Source organism: Ictalurus furcatus, chromosome 1, assembly GCF_023375685.1.
Source record: "Ictalurus furcatus strain D&B chromosome 1, Billie_1.0, whole genome shotgun sequence".
Classification (NCBI taxonomy): Eukaryota; Metazoa; Chordata; class Actinopteri; order Siluriformes; family Ictaluridae; genus Ictalurus; species Ictalurus furcatus.
In genome coordinates, this window is record NC_071255.1 from 10,734,693 (window position 1) to 10,757,689 (window position 22,997).

Genomic DNA, 22,997 nt, shown 5'->3' on the forward strand with positions numbered 1-22,997 from the left:
TTTATACGTAGCATAGAGTTCTGAGATAGCAGCTCGTTTGCATTGTGTGTGAGAGAGAATCTGGCATCTTGTGAAGCACGTGGAGAGGATTCCAAGCAAATCTTTTGACACTGTGTAAATGTCAAGACAGCATGGAAATTGTGACATCTGCTCAGGTAGTTCACATGATGGTTCATGTTACAGTCTATTGGTTCAATTCATATCAATCATACCTTGTATGATGTGAAATCTGTGCTCTTTTAAATAACATGATTTGTTTTCAACCTTCCTACGGTTCTCCCACACCAGCCCATTGCTACGCTCCCTCCACTGGCTTCCTGTAGCTACCCACATCAGATTTAAAACACTGAAGCTTGACTACAAAGCCAAAAATGGACAAGCACCCACTTACCTCAAATCACTTATCCCACCCTGCATTGCACCACGCTTCCTCCGACCCTCTAGCACTGCTTGACTGGTCCCACCATTTCTGAGGATGTTCTGACACCTGGGTGGTGGAATGAACTTACCCTAGATGTCCGAACAGCTCAGTCACTGGCAGTCTTCAAACGACTGAAGTATTTAAATTAGCCTTTAAAAAAGACTTTTGTGTTGTCAGGGTGCTTTTCCTACTACTATATTACCTCCCCAACAGAGTTTTTAGACTGATAGTATTCTTACTCGATGACCTAGTGAACAGAGTATGAGGATGTATTTATTGAAAGAGACTTCAAAGCACTTCTGTAAGTCGCTCTGGATAAGGGCGTCTGCCAAATGCCGTAAATGTAACTGCATGTAAATGTAACCCAATGTGAAGCAAGCCAACCACGTCTTTTCAAACTGCTGCTCATGTAACACACTCGCAGGAACATGCTGCCCACCCTCTTCAGCATAATGAGCCCTCAGATGCTCTATGATTGGCTAGTGTTGGAGTGATTGACAGGAGAGCGTGCCTCCAAGCCACGGATGGCTGTGGAATCATCCGGATTCAAACTCGCAATCTCCTGATTGGAAAAGGAACGCTTTTCTGTTGCGTCACTCACGAGCAAGATTCAATATTGGTTTTTTTTTTTTTTTGGCAATTGGGTTTGGTACAGTTCAACAGTCAACAATAAACTAAACAATAAAGTTCAAGGCAACAAGACATTACAAGCGTTCTTATTAACATGCATGATGCAGCAGTGGTATCAAGGGTTTTAAGTGGAACACAATAAATGTGCATGAACACTGAGTCAGAGTGTACAAATTTTACCGCCATTTGCAAAAGTTGAAATAGTGCAGACAAACTGAACCCAGTAGCAGTAATAGTGACTGAAGTAGATGTGTAACAGCAGTGACTAAACATTAATGCTATCGCTATTAATTGTTCAGCCCTGGTGTCAGATGTGGGAGGGCCTGGCGAGTAGTGCTGAGAGGGAGGAGGCGTATTATGATAGGGAAAAGATGGACTAATGCCTATGCTTAAGCAGATAAGAGAATGAGGAATGAACGATGAAGCGAATGATGCGGTGTAGTGTACTTAATTGATCTGATTTGTTGATCGGTGTGCGTGGAGTTTGCATGTTCTCCCCGTGCTTTTGGGGGTTTCCTCCAGGTACTCTTGTTTCCTCACCCAGTCCAAAGACGTGTAGGCTGATTGGCATATCAGAATTGTCTGTAGTGTGTGATTGTGGCCTACGATGGGTTGGCACGCCATCTAGGGTGTCCCCCGGATTGTCCCCTTGAGTTCCCTGGCATAGGCTCCAGGCTCCCTGCAACCCTGTGTAGGATAAGCGGTACAGAAAATGGATGGATGGATGTTTATTGTGTTACTTTGGCTTTTATTTATTCAGGAAATTAAACTAATGTCCCTTTTGTCCTCATTATGTTTTCTGCCTCTGCTTCCTATACCAATCTCTCTTTTCCAACCACCGACTCGACATTTACATACTTTTTCTCCATCTGCAATCAGCTGACTCATTCCTGCCCTTCTTGCAAAACTCTCATCCTGTCTGTCTTCCTCTAATCTCTTCTTTTTCTCGAAACACCCCCCCCCCCTTCTTCTATTCCCATGGTCCTTGTCCTGATCTTCAAATACAACCCATTTACTGTTCTCGGTCTCAGAGTGCTTCCAAGTCTGACATTTCACATATGAAAGCAGATTAGGGGACACATACACATATACACATACACACACACATTTGCACACACAGCAGTCTTGCTGGAATATTATATATGGCTCAAACAGGCTTGAAGATGAGACATTTTTTGATGGCCAGCACCTTCTACTATCCAGTTCTACATATGTCCTCCACTCCATCTGTCTTTCTTTATCTACCTTGCTTTTCTCTGAATCAGCAAATTGATTGGGAAGCAAGGCAAGGTCACCTGACAGTTGTTGCCGTGGAGACCAGAGACCAAGAATCAGGGATAATTTTCTCAGTATCCTGTTTGCTGAGAGAGAGAGAGAGAGAGAGAGAGAGAGAGAGAGCGAGCGAGCGAGAGAGAGAGAGAGAGAGAGAGAGAGAGCAAGTGAGAGCGAGAGAGATGGGGGTTGGGTGAATCAAGGATATTGTATGTACATGGGGACGGCCATTTTGGTTATTCAAAAACCGAGAAAAAACTTTATTGAAACCAGAAGCAAAGGACAATAACAGAGCCTTTTATTTTATTCGAACCAAAAGAGAATTTTGGGCCTATGTATAAGAACACACATTTGAATGGAATATGAAGGACTGCACTAGTGGGTCTACTATAAATAAATCATACAATCTGCAGTGTAAACTCTCTCTCATGTCCTCTCTCATGCCTCATCAAAGCTTAGACTCAGTTCCTCTGCTTTGTGTCCTGCTTTCCATTGCAAATCGGCTCACTGATCATCACTGTGTGTGTGTGTGTGTGTGTGTGTGTGTGTGTGTGTGAGCATGTGTACACATGTAAGATATCATTCACATATGGTCAGGGCACCTATCAACCACTATGCATTATTATGGCAGAGACTCTGAAGTCAGAATGTGGTTCAAACATGGGCTTGAGAGCATTTGGAGAAATATGATTATATATGCTTTTTCCCTTTTATGTCTGTGTGAGAAAATGGAAAATGTGATTGTGTAGAATGTAGGCAGTACATGTACAAAGCAATCTAAGCTGCCATTCGTTAAATTTCTAGAAACGACACAGCCTAGTGTAAACGATACTACACATCCTGCATGAATGTGCTCATTAATAAATCATTATATAGGCTACTGTAGCTATGGCACACAGGTAGAAGGATATATGGAAATGAAAACATGATGGTGGTGAAACTACTGGTGGTGTTTGAATATCCAGACTCTACACTTTAGAGCTGTAGAGTCACAAACAAACAAGCAAACTTATACTGTTATACTGAAATTTCAAAAAAAAAAATACAGTAGGACACCCTTTTACAAACACTGTAATGCAAAATAAATAAATAAATAAACAAAATCACGTCTTAGCTCAGAGAATCCAGTCATTTCTGAGGAAAAGACTAGATTCCTGCTGTCACCCTCGGAATTCTGCAGTAACGGAGGCGGGGCATCAACAGCGTTCTGATTGGTCCGTTTGATCAGCCTGCTTTGCGTTGATTGGCCGTAAGATACGTCAATTATACATAAAGCGTTGTATTGGTCAGTGCAGCTGGTGTATTAATGAGCTTGGACAGAGCTAAAACCGCTGCGCATCACTCGCATCAACCGGCGCAGCTTTTTGAGGCGGAATTGCGCAGGTTTCAAAGGGGTGTGCTGCGGCTTGCAGGCGGAAGGACACAAAAGCCCATGAAAAACCCCCCCACAGAACCGGGACAGTGCGGCTTCTTAGTCTTTGCCGGCTTTACCTCACCTCAAGAGCAGCGCACAAGACCGGCATCCTGAAGAACCGGCACTGCCCTGCTCTCTGATTTCCCCCCCAACACACATTTAGTAATTTCTTTAATTCGCTTTTAGTCTTGTTCAAGCTTTGTGAACGACTTTATTTCACATCCTGGCCAAACTTTGAAAACTAAACCGCGGTGAGGCTCCTCAACTCATACACTAGAGCACTTGTTTACCTCTCTGTATACTCTTTTATAAAAAGAAAAGAAAAAACAACAACAACAACAACAACAACAAGAAGAAAAAAGTCAAAATTTCCCCTCTCATACATTCTAAAGGGCTGACATCTCCTTACTGTACCAGCTGAAGACAGCCGACTGACTGCGCAACCATGGGGGTAAGAACCAACATCTCCAGCTTTAGCCTACTTTTTTATTATAATAAAGAAATAACGCCTATAATTGGCACTAGCCTATATAAAGAGAGGCTGAATGGCGTTGTCCGTGTAGTACAGTGTGTTAGATGGCTAGAAGAGACGCAGAACTTTGTGTTCCGATCCAGATGAACTGCAATGTCACTGCTGAGCTGTGACTGAATGACATTGACTGTAATGCGGATTTTCACTTTTTCTACCTCTCAGACTGCGACTAGACGGAATGATACAGGACAAGCCCACTTCAGAGAGAGAACAGGAATGTCCACTAAAAAAAAAACAACTAAAAAAAATAAAATAAATAAATCTCTGTAAGCTAGATATGTGTACGTTTTAACACCCCTGTCCCGGTTAGTGACTCGGACCCGGAACCCTTGTTCCTGTAGCATAACGTTATGGTTTGTATATGAAATGCTGGTTATATCAGTATCCTATTTATTTATTTATTTATTTATTTATTTATCAGCAGAGCAGCATCTGCTTGCGTTTGAGCTCTTTCCCTCAATTCATCATCTTTTGCACTTTTTTTTTTTTTTTTTTTTAAATCACCTGCAGTGCCCTTGTGCTTGTACAGGCTGTAGATTTCCCCCATCCTCCCTTCCGTTTTAATTTGCGCAGGTACGACCGGATGTCCTCTGCTTAAATCGCTCTCATCCTCTTTACTCATGCACTCGTGTCGTCTCGTTTAAAAATAATAATAATAATAATAAATAAATCAGAAGTTGAAAACTTCTGAGTGTTTTTTTTTTTTTTTCCCTCAAACCTCATCTGCCTTATAGCTCATTCATCCTGCACAGTGAGGATTTTCGCATACTCGTGTCTTTTGGAGTAACACTTGACAGGTGCGCGTTCTGGGAGCAGTGGTGATCCGCTGACGCTCGCGCGTCATAATGCGGTTACCGGGTATCACTGCGCTCCAGGGCTTCTTTCCCCCCAGCCGGTTAACGTGTTACATAAGAGAGCGTTCAGGGGAATCTGAGCGATACTACGTCCTCGCTGGGCAGATCGAAACTGCTTGAATTTCTTCTCCTCTGCGGATAATGCACGGAGTGGTGAAAGAGCGTGTGCCACTGCGTCAAACAGCGCACGCGGCCTGTAGCCAATCAGACACGCGACCTCATTTGAACAGCGTGTCCAAACCAACACAGCATTATTATTATTATTATTATTATTATTATTATTATTATTATTATTATTATTTTGGTCAGAAGGAGAATGGAGCTGAATTCTACAATTTTCCTTCCCGCAAGGGCATTACGTCTTCTCACACTAACAATATGAGAAGTATTAATACAATCATCATGCCATATGGTTGTTATTATTTCCGGGGTTATGCGGCTTGGGACATCGTGGAATCATGACGCATAAAAACCGAGAAGTGCCAGGACTTTGCGCACATGCATGGCGCATTTCAACCCTTGTCTATAATGATGCGTTTATGAGATTCAAACTCATAAATGTCCAAACTGGGTGTCTAGTGCCACTGCGGCAAAACGACGGTATCAGCAATGCTCCAAGGGCGCAGGGTAAAGTGATTACGCGCACAATATCTGCAGAGTCATGCTTTGTCTATGTGTGAGCAACAGAAAGGCAGCAGATGCAGAAGGACGCGCGCGCTGATAGGCCTATAAGCGTCTCTGCTTTATCATCATCACCGGGTTATTCACGTTGTCGACCATCTCTCTCTCTCTTTCTCTCTCTCTCTCTCCCTCTGTGGAAGCGCGCGCGGTGACGTGACGCAGTGCTGCCTCGTGCTCTGCACCGGTCTGCGTCGAGCAGGGGGCGTGGCCATGCCAGTGGAAACTCCCTGTGCATGACCGATGGACAGATTGTACCGAGACATAATGGACATAAAGTGCACTGGGTATTTATAGACTAGGAAGTGCACTTACGTAAGGAGACATTTAGGCAGTCTAAAATCGCCTATATAAATTGTGTAGGATAACCTGAGGATCATGCATATATTATAAAAAAAAAAAACGTATATTATGGGGAATGCAATGAGATTAATTTCGACTATGAAACAAGAGGGAGAGAGAGGAGAGCTAGAGTTACTGTATATTCTGTTACAGTAAAACTTCAGACACAGGAGGGACGTCCGGTGTGCACGCGTGGGGTGACAAATATACAAATATCTGAATTTCTGAGTTGTGACTTTGTGGGGAAAATTCGACCGTTAATAATGATTTCACTGGAAGGTCCTGACAAGAATAATAAGAAAAAAGTGTGTGTGTGTGTGTGTGTGTGTGTGTGTGAGGAGACAAAGGGTAGGGGGCGCAGGCAGCGGTAGAGGACAGGAGGAAGTATGGGTGGGGAGGGGCAGGGGGAGAAGGTGGGGTTAGAAGAGAGATAGGAAGGGATCATGTTGCAGTGTTCCACCTGAGCTGAGCTCACGTTTCCACAGTTGATATGTACTCGGGTGTCTCTCCCTCACACTCAGGTGAGGACAACTGGGGTTTGTTAAAGTGGGACAGTACGATCTGGACTTCTTAGAGAGACGGAATCATTCTTCATTACTGACTCAGTCATTGTAAGGCCATTATGTTGTTGGATAAAATTAGCATCGAGTGTCGGAAATTCATGTCATAAAGATGACCTTCAAGTTAAAGTGCCCTTGTTTTTCAAAGAGTGAGGCTGTTGAGAAGAAGCATGTCGAGATTATGTTTTATGTCACAGTGACAGCAGCAACCAGTCAGAGTGCTTGGTTTAGAGAGCATTGATTGACAACCCTCTCAGTGCTTCCGCCTTCTTTTTTTAACATGCAGCAATAAACCTGTCTGTAAAACAACTGAGTGTTAATCATTCAGTGAATTAATATAACATCTTTTTTTTATTGATTTGGCATCTATATCTGACATTTAGTATGTGAATCTCCAGCAGTCTGCATTTAGTACGTGAATCTCCAGCAGTCTGCATCTAGTACGTGAATCTCCAGCAGTCTGCGTCTAGTACGTGAATCTCCAGCAGTCTGCGTCTAGTACGTGAATCTCCAGCAGTCTGCATTTAATACGTGAATCTCCAGCAGTCTGCGTCTAGTACGTGAATCTCCAGCAGTCTGCGTCTAGTACGTGAATCTCCAGCAGTCTGCGTCTAGTACGTGAATCTCCAGCAGTCTGCATTTAATACGTGAATCTCCAGCAGTCTGCGTCTAGTACGTGAATCTCCAGCAGTCTGCGTCTAGTACGTGAATCTCCAGCAGTCTGCATTTAATACGTGAATCTCCAGCAGTCTGCGTCTAGTACGTGAATCTCCAGCAGTCTGCGTCTAGTACGTGAATCTCCAGCAGTCTGCGTCTAGTACGTGAATCTCCAGCAGTCTGCGTCTAGTACGTGAATCTCCAGCAGTCTGCCTGCTAAATCCAGATTCATAATGATCAAACGTCTCAACCCCGAACATTGCATTCATTATAGATAAAAGAAAAGTGAATCCTAGATCCAATGAATTAGGGAGAGCATGTGGTCATTGTGGAGGTTATTAAGTCAGCTGACTGGTTCATTTGGGGTTTATTATCGGGAATTGTGTCTGAATTATGTGTGTGTGTGTGTGTGGATGTGTTCAGTTTCCCAAGGTAGGATTACCCCCTCCTACAGTTTCTTCGGCGTTGAGCGCTACCCAGAAGGTCAGTGGTGCGGTGAGATTACCGGTGTCTACGGGAGGTTATCCGAGGGCTCGGCTCCGGTTCCCTGCTCAGCACGGCATGATTTATTCATGCTACGCTTTTGTACCTTGAGATGCACTTCAATCAAACATAGAAAATATTTTCATAGAGGAACTTTACACTTGTATCTGTTTGTTCTTGTTCTCTTTTACTTAATGGCAGGTCAGTGGGGATGGTCATGTGGAGTATGATTGGCATAAAAACAAAACAATTTGATTCAGATGTATGTGTCAGGTCCTGGTGAAGAAGACGACTGAGAAACTGAGAGAAAGTGATATGTGTTCGTGTGTGTGTGTGTGTGTGTGTCAGTGACGCAAGGGAGTGACGCAGGGGAGATCTCAAGCAATTCCTTTTCCATTGGAACCAATGAAAACATATCCATTTCCATACCGCTTATAACCTTATTTGGGGTCATGGGGTCATCCCAGGGAACTTGGAGCACCCTGAACTCAACCCATCACAGGGCACAATCAAACACACATTCACAATTTGGAAATGCCAATCAGCTTACAATGCATCTTTTTGTATTGGGGGAGGAAACCACAAAGCACAGGGAGAACGTGCAATCTCTGTGCGCACAGAGCAGAGGCGGGATTCGAACCTGGAGGTGCGAGGCAAACATGCTAACCACTAAGCCACCATGCCCCCCTGAAAACATAGACATATTTTATAAACTATATTCTGTGTCAACATACAGATTCAGCCGTGAGCATGTAAACACATAGCGCCTAAATTCTAGCAAAGCTGCTAGACTGAGGATGAATGGATGGCTGGATGGACAGATGGACAGTTGGGCTGAAAGGGGAGGGGAGGAGGGGACAGAGGAGGTAATGCATTAAGAAGGATTTTAGGTTTAGCCTTGGGTTTTCATTAATTGCATAGAGCACACATGGCTGTGTGTATTCTTTGTCAGACCAGGTTTGATTTGTTTTTGTTTGTATTTCGTGTGCGTACAAGACTTAAAGTATTAGTGTGTGTATCTACTAAGAGATATCCTAGGGTCACTCAGTTCGGGTGTCAGAAAACAGTCAGGGTATAATGCGAAGTGAGCGATTAGGGAATGAAGTGCGAGCTAATCCTCATCTTTCCTAATCAGATTATGCAATCTGTATTCGCGCAGCTCTATCATAATTTACAGCAGAGTCCAAAACATATGGCCCATTCAAAAACACACATATACACGTATTTACACACATGCTGAGCAAACAAAATCTAGTCACTTTTTCATGAGAACCATGTCAATCTCAGGGACAAATGATTCTGGATGTTATGGACAGATTTTCCCTGCTTCCTTTTGCTCACACCGTGTATACATCATCTGGAGCAGTGTGGGCATGTCTGCTGTAATAATAATAAGTGCACACAATACACCTATGCACTCACGCACAGTGTGCACACACACATACACACGCACACACATTCGCTCTCTAGGGGCAGTGTCGCTGTTTTTTCTGCACTAGCACTAATTTACAGCTAAAGCTCCCACTAGACGTTGATGGAAAATCGTGACCTTAGTGTTATATAAGCTCCATTCTCCCATTCATTTTTAACCCAGATAGAACGTTATAAAACTAAGGTCATGAAATGTTAACACCGAATTAACATTTAATCCTTAAACACGTGATAGAATCGAAATAGGTTAAAAGTTTGCAAATGTGAAAATCCTAAGTCTCTAAGGTTTTGAGGACGGGAGGGAACTGCTTCATGGACTTGCCGCTAGTTCACATGCTGATTCATGCTCCATGAGCAGCTAATCAAGGGTGGTGTTGGACTGTGCCTTCAGCATCTTTGCTTTGCATAGAAAATAACTAGATATGACATTTCTTGGACCGTTGGAAAAGGCTCAACCTTAGCAAAAGGACATGAGGAAATGAAACAGCTCCAACCGTAACCATTCATATGAATTCCAACACATTCAGAATTATGAAGCTGAGTTATTCCTAGAATATGTATTGAACATGTTTATTCAGGGTAGCTGATGTTACGGGGACAAATCTACAGGCAATAACATCCAGAAATGGCAAATACCTTATGCAACTAAGAAAACAGAAAAAAACTCAAACCAGTAATTCGGTGCAATCTTTTCTTTTCAGCATTAAAACCGTCGTAGATAAATTCTCCACTTTAAATACAGTATTATCATGTGTTTAAAGTCTCCATGAAATTAAAATGGAAGTTTTGTGTCTTTTAGTACGGATATGTTAGCCTTAAGGTTATCTATAGGCTTGTGTGCTCGAAAACAATGACAAAATTTGTATTTAGAAGATACAGTGCTGTGTAGAAGTATTTGAAAAGTAAACTAATTTCTTCTGTTTTTGTGTATATCTCATATTAAATAGGTTTAGATCTTCAAACGAAATACAACATAAAACAAAGGCAACCTGAGTAAACCCACAATACAGTTTTAAATTATTTATTTATTTATTTTAATGGAGACAAAAAAAAAAAGGTTATCCAACACCTGTCACCAATTTGAAAAATGAATTGCCCCCTTAAACATAAAATCTGGTTGTGCCACCTTTAGCAGCAATAACTGCAACCAAACGCTTCCAATAACTGGAGATCAGTCTTTCACTTAATTCTACGACTTGGATTTACTCCTACGCTTTTGATCATTGTCTTGCTGCATGATCCAGTTGCGCTTGAGTTTCATCTTACGGACTGAAGATCGGACATTCTCCTTTAGGATTTTCTAGAGAGCAGAATTCATGTTTCCCTCAATTATTGCAAGTTGCCCAGGCCCTGAAGCAGCAAAGCATCCCCACACCATCACACTTCCACCGCCATGCTTGACCGTAGGTATGATGTTCTTTTTGTGGGATTCAGTGTTTGGTTTGCGCCAGATGTAACGGGACCCCTGTCTACCAAACAGTTCCACTTTCAACTCATCAATCCACAGAACATTCCCCCAAAAGGTTTGAGGATCATCAAGGTGTGTTTTGGCAAAATTCAGACGAGCCTTAATGTTCTTCTGGGTTAGCAGTGGTTTTCACCTCACCACTCTTCCATGGATGCCATTTTTGCCCAGTGTCTTTCTGATAGTGGAGTCATGAACAGTGACCTTTACTGATGCAAGAGAGGCCTGTAGGTCCTTTGATGTTCTTCTTGGCTCTTTTGTGACTTCCTGGATAAGTAGTTCCTGTGCTCTTGGAGGAATTTTGGAAGGTTGGTCACTTCTGGGAAGGTTCGCTACTGTGCCGAGTTTTTCCATTTGGGGATAATGGCTCTCACTGTGGTCCTTTGAAATAGCTTTCTAAGCCTTTGAAATAGCTTTGTAACCTTTCCCAGGCTGATGTATTTCAATCAACTTCTTAACAACAACTAGTGTGTTACTGGGTAAGAGCTTTTAACCAACTTCATGCTGTTGAAAAAGTTCTATTTAAGTGTTGTGATTGAACAGGGTTTGCAGTAATCAGGTCTGGTTGTGTCTAGTCCATCTGAACCCCATTATGAATGCAGTTTCATAGATTTGGGGAATTAGTAACCACGGGGGCAAATACATTTTCACACAGGCCCAGTTAGTATTGGAAAACTTTTTTGCTTCAATAAATAACATTATCATTTAAAAACTATTAAATTAGTAAACTGTGTTTACTCAGGTTGCCTTTGATTTTGTTTTAATTCTGAAACAATTTAGTATGAGATATACACAAAAACAAGAAGAAATCAGGATGGGAGCAAATACTTTTTCACAGCACTGTATATGCATTTAAAATGTACAGTCTCCCTCTATCTCCAATACGGCTTAACAATTTTGGTGACATCATTCTGCACTTTATCTTATCATCAGATTTTCTGTCCAATCAAATCCTCTCTAGAATCTGAAGTGTCCCGCCCCAACATTATACAAATCCATGGTACTAACTGTCAAGTACAGCTTAACCTTGGCTGTGAGGTAAAGTAAACGCTTAAGAAAGGTGGAGGAGTCACTCAATATGTCCCTTGACTTCCTGTTTGAGTTGAAATTATGTCAACACATAGAATAATGCTGCACGCTTCAAGGCACTTCATAATATAATACAACATTTAAACCATACAAGTATAAGAGTGAAAACATTTTTATAAGGCATACTGTGAAGAAATTGGCTTTGAAATGGAATTGAAATTGGTCCATTGGTATGACCTTTTAGGGTGCACGGTGGCTTAGTGGTTAGCATGTGTGCTGTGTTTGCATGTTCTCCCCGTGCTGCGGGGGTTTCCTCCGGGTACTCCCGTTTCCTCCCCCAATCCAAAGACATGCATGGTAGGCTGATTGGCGTGTCCAAAATGTCCGTAGTGTATGAATGGGTGTGTGAATGTGTATGTGATTGTGCCCTGCGATAGATTGGCACTCTGTTCAGGGTGTACCCCGCCTTGTACCTCATGCCTCATGGGATAGGCTCTAGATTCCCTGCGACCATGAAGGATAAGCGGTATAGAAGATGGATGGATGGATGGATGGTACGATCTTTTAACGTTATTAGGATTACCAGTTATCAACTTCACATTTTATGTATACCTCTTTATACATACAAATCTCTATAACGTCTAAATGTACACTTAAAAAAAAATCAATATACTATTTAAAAATACATCTTGTAATTCCATGTCAGCCCTGTAACTCATTTGAAACAAAACAAACCCATTACAATATAATGAAATAATGCTCAAGTAACACGATTCACAGGAAGTCATCATCTCTTGTCAGGAAGACAATGGTACAATAGCAAGTAAGTTTTTCCTAATATATCTAATATACTATTTATGAAGTTTTATATTTGACTAAGAGGTACAAGTCTAATATGTCAGCTCTGTTACCTTTGAATATTGGATGAATTGCTACTTATTTTTCACAAACACTAACAAGCAGATCAGCTCTAAATGGTCACGGGGTTGACATGCATACCGGAATACTGGATATACTGTAAGCACTCATGAAAATAAACAAGTAAAAACGAACGACTACTTAAACGGTCATGTGATTTAGAGCGTAGTTTGAAATAGTGACAATAATGAACATTAAGTTGTGCGCATAATCAGGCCCATTGTGGTTTATAGTTTTTCCTTCACCAGCTTTCCATTTGCATGTACAGCCCATGATGATGACTAAACATTATCTATATGTATTTCTGTATCAGGAAGTACTTCATTCCCTCTTTCTCTCTCATTCTCTGTCAGTCTGTCTCACTCTCTCTCTCACTGTCGCAATGCGTTTCAGCCGACTCCACCATGACTCACTTCCAAAGATGATGCGATTCCCCAGTTTTAGTGCTCTCTTACTGTATATTTCCTATATGTATATATATATACACACACACTCTGGACTAACCGAAGCTTCCAGTTACAGGAGCATCAATAATTAGTTATCAGAGTTCAGGAAACAGTCCATCGGTGTAAAGGTGTGTGTGTCAAGTCAGTCAGTAGAAATATGCCAGGATGTAATTTCAGCCCGTGGTCTCTGGTTCTCTCAAAGACCAGTTCTGGTAGGTTATGGTAGGTATCACACGGACACAGAAATCATTACCGTTGTTGCTAGTAATTTCCTGGTAATAACGATATGCTGAAGGAAATCCACAAAGATTAGCGAACACCTCTCATACACTCCAAATTTACCCAATTTGTGTCATCTACTTCTCTGTGACCCCTGGTGCATCATCGCCTGAGTCAATCCTCACTCGATAACCACTGCAGTCTGATATCATATGGAACTGCTTCAACCTTAATGACAGAGGGAAAGAGTCACTATTCTCCTCTTCTCTTACTTCTCAATCGTGTTTTTGTGTGTGTTTTGGAGAAAGGGTGAACGCTTTACCTTAAATAAGTGTGGGTTAGGGGTCTTCACTTGCAAACTTTTATTGATGTAACTGGTAAATGGTCTGCATTTATATAGCGCTTTTATCCAAAGCGTTTCACACTGGTTCTCATTCACCCATTCACACACACACACTCACACACCAATGGTAGCAGAGCTGCCATGCAAGGCACTAACTTGCCATCGGGAGCAACTTCGGGTTCAGTGTCTCGCCCAAGGACACTTCAGTATGTGGAGTCACGTGGGCCGGGAATCGAACCGCCAACCCTACGATTAGTGGACAACCCGCTCTACCACCTGATCCACAGCCGCCCACATGATGTCACTTTTAGTCATTGTTTTAACCCCCATTTTTCTTCCAGTTTTTGTGGTTACCAGTTTCTCACCTCTGAGACCGGTAACATTTTGCAGTCAGCAGCACCTTTAACTGTAAAATAAATTGCGTACAGATTTACACTCGCCATCCACTTTAATATGGCCGCCTGTACACCTACTCATTTATGCAGTTATTCAATCATTCAATCATGTGGCAGCAGCGCAATGCATAAAATCATACAGATACAGGTCAAGAGCTTCAGTTAACGTTCACATCGAATATCAGAATGGGGGGAAAAAGTGTGATCTCTGTGACTTTAACTGTGGCTAGGATGTTGGTAGCAGATGGGCTGGTTTGAGAATTTCATAAACTACTGATCACCTGGGAGTTTCTAGAGTTAACACATAATGGTGTGAAAAACCATATATATATATAAACTCTGTATAATCTCTAAATAGATCAGCAGTTTCTTGAAATTGCTCGGGTGTGAGTATGTGTGTGTGTGTCCAGTTAGAAGTGGCCAGGTGGTGTGCTGGTAAGAGCCATCAGGCGATAAATGCCATCGCTGTTGGCAACAAGCTCACACGCTGACAGAGCAGCAGGTCAATATCTAATTACCACACTGGAAGGAAAATGACAAAATCCTCCCTCTTATCTCTCTTTTTCGCTCTCCTTCTTTCTCTCATCCCTCCTGCCCTTGTTCCTCCTTCTACAGCGATCTCCATCTCAGCAGATATCGCTGTCAGTCTGTCAGTGTCTCCTCCCCCACGCTCCTCTCTCTTTCCATCTGTCCTCTTTTTCTTTCTCTATCTCTGTCTGTCCATCCATCTCTCTTTGTCACCTTCTCATTCTCTATTAATTGAACGTCACCTGCTTGGCGTGGATGCGTTCATGGCCGACGTGTGGGTGTAAGCAGGTGTGCCCTTGGTCAGTCCAATAGGGAAATTAAGAGCGATAGGCCAGATGAGGGAGTTGTCATGTGGCACAATGGATAATAATACTTTCGATGAAAGACAAGAGAAAGGACCTTGATTGTAAATTTTCCTATCAAGCAAGGAAGGTGTCGGGCCACAACAAGTGCAACAACTTCAGTGTGCTTTGGCCAATCTCTGGAAATTCCACCGAGTGATGAATGCCATTTTTCCGAATGATATTCCCTCAGTTGGAGTTTTGGTGCTGGTGCTGTCATGTCACTTCAGAATCTCTCACAGGTGTTCAGTTGGGTTGAGATCTGAAATCATGAAAAACACCCCAAAATGCCCCTACAGCATACACACAAACATTATACCAGGACATTTATGCAGTACATAGGCTCATGAATCCACTCTAATATAGTATAGTTGAATAATAAAACAGGAATAGATATGAAGGTAGAATTTATTTGGTGGTTTGATGTGCGCACATGAATGGTTCAATAAGTTACTCCACCCATTATACACTAGTCATTCTGTAAATATGTCCTAGTCCATCATTGGGCAGTAGGAGTCTCCAGTGTTTAGAACGCGGACTCATTTACACTTGTTTTCTCTACTGTAGCTCTACTTAATGATTTCAGAAATGGACGAGTAACTAGATCTGAAATATTTCTACCTGTGTATAGACAATAGGTGTTTTTTTTGTTGTTGTTGATTTTATTCAAAGTAAATATGCACCAAATAAACACAATTCACCGTCATCCTGCGGCCACTTAACAAGTTAACTGCTGCTTCAAAACTCTCAAAGAAAATCCATAGACAATCAGATTGTCATCTGAGAGGTTTTCCGGGAAGACAATTCACTTTTGCGTATCCGCAGTGCATTAAAATAGCAGCTCACATCCTGGAGGATGACATACTGGCTCTTCTGGATATCGATCAGGAAACGTGTGTGCGTAGGCTGAAACCGGCTTAGTGTCCGAAAGGCTGAACTAATTCACCGGTAAGGTTATTTTATTATGTTAGCATTTAAATCATCACACATTTGCCTTGTCGTTTAAGACATTTGACTTAAAGTTAATAAGACAAAAAAAAAAAAATGCAGCTTTGTACATTACCAAAAAGCCCTCTGTCCTGAAGTTTCCCTGGTTTTAATGACTCTTACAGAGACTCCTTCCATTTAATGTTACGTGAATGTCTCCTTACAGAAAGCTTCACCGTATCAACTGTGAAGTCTCTGTGAAATGAGGTGTTACTAAAGAAGTGATAGCATATTAGAATGAGTGCATTAATATAAAACAAAGACGAGCTAGCTAACATTAGGAAATGTCCCAGAAGAATGCTAATGACCTAATAGAAAGGGAAAAAAAAATCTCAGATTGAGTTAACCTGTATAACGAGCTGTGATTAACTGAGAGAAAACGGGAGTTGATCGGCTACTTAGACAGTTCATCTGGCTGGTTAAAATTTCAATCATTCCAGCGTGGATGATAATATAGTTTCAGTTTGATTGCGTTGTGAATATTTCATTTTTACGTGCAGATTTTTGGCATTATGCATTATGCAGAAATATGATGTCTTTAAAGTGATGATTTAAGGATGCGACTGAAATGACGCGAAACCGGATAATGTCTACATTTACGTGCACATCAGTATTATGATATTAATAGGAATTTGGCGATATTCTGATTAGTATTGCGTCGCCATGTAAACGCCGCGATCCGTTTGCTCGATTCAGGTTAAGACGATATTCGGATTCCCCAAATTCTGATACCCACCCCTGGAATATGCCCGTTTTAATCGGAAATTTGTTACAGAAGATCATCTGAAAGGAGAGACAAAGGAGATGCGTGTGCGCATATAAACATCGTATTCGGATTATAGGAATTTGATGTGCATGTAAACGTAGTCACTATAAACTCCTCTTACTAGTTAGCAAAATTAGGACTTGTAGCTCGAAAAAAAAAAAAAAATTTAATTGAACACCAAACTTCTCGACTGACTGACTGCATTTGGAGTAAGAGGACGATTTATTTATGTATTTATTTTTCTCTCTGAAGTATTTCTTTAATGGTGCCAGGTCTAATAGCGCAACAAATGAAATAGGGCCCAAAAATACCTGATTTCTAGAATCTCACACACATACAATATGGGCATGGGGTTTAGAGATACGGATATAATGTATCTGAGAGTTTAAAAAAAAAAAAAGAAAGGTGAATGTTTGGGTACCTTCAGTGAAGAGGACAATTATATTTCTCATATTTTGACATGTGACATCGACTTTAGTAGAGAAGAAGCAAATCATAGTTTAGACAAACGTTAATGATTAGAGTTGTCATAATCTGCGTTAGAGGTGTGTACACGACTAAGTCAAACCTCCTGCTGACTACGATTTTTCCCCTCGGTTTATGATGCACACCTGGTCCAGACTCATTTGGGTGCCAGACACACACACACACGCACACACACACACACACAGAGAGAGAGAGAGAGAGATGGTACTCATTCTTTGATCTTTGATCTCTCAGCCTGATAAAGTCCAAAGCAGCTGTACATGAATTAACATGCTTTTGAAGTATACAGATGTTTCAGTACAACTTGACAACTTGATGTTTCAGTTCAAAGCAGCAAGTCAAATTATAGACTCTTTGAAAAAGATAATGACTCATTATAGGTCTTAGAGACACACACACAGAGAGAGAGAGAGAGAGAGAGAGAGAGGGAGAGAGAGCAGCAAGGTGGTAGTTCAAATTTTAGCATCTATATAGACAATGATAGACAATGAATGAGAATGATTTGCACATTGTTGCTTCAGGATTTTGTAGAGAAAACAGTCTACAACAGTATTTTGTAAACAAAGTGTCTCATGCGTTATGTGTGTTTCAGTATGGGCGATCAGACAGCTACCGCGTGGCTACCACGCAGGACAAAGACAATAAGGGCTCCAATAAGAAGAAAAATGCGGCAAAAGATCTGGATGAACTGAAGAAAGAAGTGCCTCTGGTAAGATGCACAATCTCACAATGCTTTTACACACACACACACACACAAAGTGAACAATTCCATTGTCAGTGGATATTATGTTTGTCATGAAATGTGTATTTTCACGTGAGTGTTCCTAAAAGCAGTACTTTTCTTCTTTTCCCCCTGGTTTGAAGCTGTCACTTGTTATTCTTTCTTTCAGACAGAACACAAGATGTCAGTGGAAGAAGTATGCCGGAAATTCCAGACAGACATAGTACAGGTGAGCGTCTCTCTTTCACTGTTCAAACTGCCGCAATGTGTCAAAATGTCCACTAGGTGTCAGTGTAATCCAGTTCACTGGTGCACACATTTCATACATGAGTAAACGCTAATGCTGTACATTTCACTTCCCTGTGAGTGGACACAATATAAAAAACATACAGCAACGACATTATAGATGACAATGGTGGGCTGTTAATATTCTGATCAAGCTTGATTGTGGCTAGTTAACACGTTAATATTTCATTTCACGAATCTCTATGAATAATATTATATTATTCAGTATCATGCATTTGCTCTCTCTGCACCAGGGTCTGACTAATGCCAAGGCGGCTGAATTTCTGATTCGGGACGGTCCAAACGCTCTCACGCCTCCCCCAACCACGCCCGAGTGGGTGAAGTTCTGCAGGCAACTCTTCGGAGGCTTCTCCATCCTGCTGTGGACCGGCGCCATCCTCTGCTTCCTGGCCTATGCCATCCAGGCTGCCACTGAGGACGACCCATCTCGGGACAACGTACGCAAAACACACACGCACACACAACTATTCATTTTTACAATTTCAGATCTGATACTCGATATGGCTATAACGTTATATGGATAGAACGTCAGTAACGCTGCATCCTCTTTCTCTCAGTTGTATCTAGGTGTTGTGCTGTCAGCTGTAGTCATCATCACCGGCTGCTTCTCCTACTTCCAGGAGGCCAAGAGCTCCAAGATTATGGAGTCTTTCAAGAACATGGTGCCCCAGGTACCCTCACAATGTGCTCCACAGACACAGGGTAGCCTCAGATACTCTTACTGTCCGTGCTCTTACAGCGGCATGGTGCAGTTGCTATCCAGATATAGAACCCTCCTGAATAACATTCTCTCTACACACAGCAAGCGTTGGTGATCCGTGAAGGAGAGAAGATGCAGATTAACGCGGAGGAGGTTGTGGCTGGAGATCTTGTAGAGGTGAAAGGAGGTGATAGAATTCCTGCTGACCTCAGAATAACATCCTCCCATGGCTGCAAGGTACACAGGCATGCTCTATAGATTTTGTGTGCTTGCATATTACTATAGCACATACAGATGTGTGTCCACACATCTGTATGCTATTCTCACGCAGTTCCGCTAGCTTTGATGGGTGAAATAAGAAGTAAGTGCGCCGCTCATTTGTGCAGGTGGATAACTCCTCTCTAACTGGGGAATCAGAGCCACAGACGCGATCGCCCGACTGCACTCATGACAATCCTCTGGAAACCCGCAACATCGCTTTCTTCTCCACTAACTGCGTAGAGGGTACAGACTCTCCTTCAGATATTCCCTCTCTTAATCACTCACTTAATCATTGATCCTCTTACTCATTTTAACAGGAGCACAGCTACACATATTGTATGCTGCAGTAGCATTATATAAAGATTAGGCTGAAAAATGCCAGAGTACTATTTTTAAATGGATAGTACAGCCCATAATAAATGAACCTTGGTTTGCCTTCATCGTTAACTAACAGTTTTGGATTTCTGGCTGGACTATCCCTAAAAGTGCACGCCTTGTAATGTTAGGGACTTTCTATACAGTGGAATAATTGTGCAATAACGTCTCTGTGTCTGTTTTTCTCAGGCACTGCCCGTGGCATCGTCGTATGCACCGGTGATCGTACAGTGATGGGCCGCATCGCCACTCTGACCTCAGGGCTGGAAACGGGGAAGACCCCCATTGCCAAGGAGATTGAGCACTTCATTCACATCATCACAGGTGTGGCCGTCTTCCTGGGACTCAGTTTCTTCATCCTGTCCATCATCTTGGGCTACAGCTGGCTGGAGGCTGTCATCTTCCTCATTGGTATTATTGTGGCCAATGTGCCTGAAGGACTGCTGGCTACTGTCACTGTGAGCATTTAAATAAAACGCACCTATAGTCTCACACACGTACTATATAAGTGACATTTACACTAAAATCAGCCAGTTAAAAGCAATTCTGTTTCTCATTTGTCTGGCAGGTGTGTCTGACCCTGACAGCGAAGCGCATGGCTCGGAAGAATTGCCTGGTGAAAAATCTGGAGGCTGTAGAGACTCTGGGGTCCACATCTACCATTTGCTCAGATAAGACTGGAACCCTGACGCAGAACCGCATGACTGTGGCCCACATGTGGTTTGACAACCAGATCCATGAGGCCGACACCACTGAGGACCAGTCCGGTTAGCGAACGTTACCCCATGATCAGTGTGATCTGCCGTGTTTTAGCTTTAGTGTTTTAGCTGGGCAATCTCATAACAAATATAATTAAAACATTATAAATCCATATATAAATGCAGTATAAATTCATTATAAATTCTCAGTTTGTAAATACTGAGATTGATCCAGCAGTATTAGTGAGGTTGTGATGTTCTTTTGGCATTTCAAAACCAAGAGATGAGAGAAAATGAATGCCTTCTGGGGTTTTTTTTTATGATTAAATGTCAAACACCTTGAATGTCAAACACAGTTATTTCTACCTTACTGAGTTTTATTTTTCATGGTATAATGTGTATTACCAATATTACTTTCCTGTACATAATAATCACTCAGCCTGCTGAGCCTACTGAGACAGCTGCTAAGTGTGGTACCTTAAGAGATCTTAAGAGCAATAAGGAGTAACAGTTATAAGAGACACAATATCTCTTGTGTGTAATAGAATTGCTTTAGGATGTAGAGCAAGAACTTGTAGATGTTCATAATTCATTTTATACTACCTGCTCTACACCTAATCAGAGCACTGATTTTTCCTCTGCAGGCGCAGCCTTCGATAAGACCTCGGTGACATGGGTGTCCCTGGCTCGTGTTGCGGCACTGTGTAACAGGGCAGTGTTTAAAGCGGCCCAAGACGGTCTACCAATCCTGAAGAGAGACGTGGCCGGTGACGCCTCCGAGTCTGCCCTGCTGAAGTGCATCGAGCTCTCCTGCGGGTCTGTCAAACTGATGAGGGAAAAGAACAAGAAAGTAGCTGAGATCCCATTCAACTCTACTAACAAATATCAGGTCAGTATTGAGAATAGCCCAAAAAACAACAACAACAACAAAAAACCAGGATGGCCTAAAATCCATTCCACCATGTCACAAACAAATGCCCCAAATCAGCAACTATAAACACTCGTGGCACTTATCAACAGCCAAATACGTCTATTATAAGCATAAATATCTCCGGTATAAACAGGACAGTCATCAAACTAAAAGTTTTTCTGAGGGTCTACTTTATATAGTGAATGAAGAACAATAGCGAATGTGTATGCCGCAGCATTGTCATTATTGTAAGCTACAGAGCTTGAAAATAAACTAAAGAAATGCTGTAACTAGGCTATAGTCTCCTGATGGCTACACAGTTGTCCACTCCCCAGGAATTCAGATGCATGTCTGTATTAATACAATTGACTAGCTGACTCCCTCACTATATATTATTACATTTTATTAGTTTCCGGGGCAAACAAAACATGAGACTGGGTAGCACATTGATGCTTCCACTAGATTAGACCACTGGGCTAGCTAATGAGTTTATGATTTGTCCACCCTTGAAGACTGTTATATTTCCTCTCACCACCTCTTCATTTCTACTTTAGCTGTCCATCCATGAGACTGAGGACCCAAATGATAACCGCTATCTGCTGGTGATGAAGGGAGCGCCAGAACGCATCCTGGACCGCTGCTCTACCATCATGCTACAGGGCAAGGAGCAACCCATGGATGAAGAGATGAAGGAGGCCTTTCAGAACGCCTATATGGAGCTGGGAGGACTGGGAGAGAGAGTGCTGGGTGAGAGAGCGAGAAAAAAAAAAAGATATATGAGACTGTATATAATACTGTGCATTTAACCATGACCATTCTCCTGTTCCCCATCACAGGCTTCTGCCACCGCTTAATGCCAGAGGATCAGTACCCTAAAGGTTTTGCCTTCGACACAGATGATGTTAACTTCCAAACAGACAGCCTGTGCTTTGTGGGCCTGATCTCCATGATTGACCCTCCCCGTGCCGCCGTGCCTGACGCAGTGGGCAAGTGCCGTTCAGCTGGTATCAAGGTCATCATGGTGACTGGAGACCACCCCATCACAGCCAAAGCCATCGCCAAGGGAGTGGGCATCATCTCAGAGGGCACTGAAACAGTGGAGGACATTGCAGCTCGTCTTAATATCCCAGTCAGCCAGGTCAACCCCAGGTAAAAAATGCACACACATCACTCTCAAAGCACACTCACACACCTGCACAGTCCATTCACAACAACCGGCATTGTTACCTTAAAATGCACATCATCCTTATGCCTTATACAAATACACCTAGAACACTGTTGTCTTGTGTTCATTTGTGTTATGTGTTTTAGGGATGCCAAAGCCTGTGTAATCCATGGCACAGAACTGAAGGACATGTCTCAAGAGCAAATAGATGATATTCTGCGCAACCATACTGAAATTGTCTTTGCCAGGACCTCTCCCCAGCAAAAGCTCATTATTGTGGAGGGCTGCCAGCGACAGGTGTGCACACACACACACACACACACACACACACACACACACACACAAAGTGTCTCATGATGCCAGAATTTGTTTGTTTTCCCACCATTGCGGATATATTTCCCCACACTATATAAAATATGGCTGCATGATTCTTAATAAAATAGATTCAAATGAAATGATTCAATGATTCGAATCATCATACTTACTAACAAGACCAGATTTAGCCTCATTACAGGCTGCAGTTTCCTGGTAGATGCTCATGATCTATAACGTTGATATGAATGATAATCATTGGCACATTTGTATTCAAATATCCTATATCATGAACAAAAATATCCACTACTTAGTATAAAAGTTAATCTTAGTTTTCAAAGCCATGTCTCTC

General features: G+C 42.1%; 1 protein-coding gene across 1 annotated transcript in view; it reads left to right on the forward strand.

The window, feature by feature from the left end:
• Positions 1–3,589: 3,589 nt before the first annotated feature.
• Positions 3,590–22,997, forward strand: part of atp1a3b (ATPase Na+/K+ transporting subunit alpha 3b) — a 21,885-nt gene continuing 2,477 nt past the window's right edge. Inside the window, exons 1-13 of the mRNA XM_053624812.1 lie at positions 3,590–4,188; positions 17,790–17,906; positions 18,088–18,147; positions 18,458–18,661; positions 18,782–18,895; positions 19,027–19,161; positions 19,311–19,428; positions 19,750–20,018; positions 20,129–20,327; positions 20,903–21,147; positions 21,723–21,915; positions 22,005–22,317; positions 22,480–22,630. Of these exons, the coding sequence (XP_053480787.1) occupies positions 4,183–4,188; positions 17,790–17,906; positions 18,088–18,147; positions 18,458–18,661; positions 18,782–18,895; positions 19,027–19,161; positions 19,311–19,428; positions 19,750–20,018; positions 20,129–20,327; positions 20,903–21,147; positions 21,723–21,915; positions 22,005–22,317; positions 22,480–22,630 (2,124 nt within the window). The 5' untranslated portion in view covers positions 3,590–4,182. The remainder of the gene's footprint in view (positions 4,189–17,789; positions 17,907–18,087; positions 18,148–18,457; positions 18,662–18,781; positions 18,896–19,026; positions 19,162–19,310; positions 19,429–19,749; positions 20,019–20,128; positions 20,328–20,902; positions 21,148–21,722; positions 21,916–22,004; positions 22,318–22,479; positions 22,631–22,997) is intronic.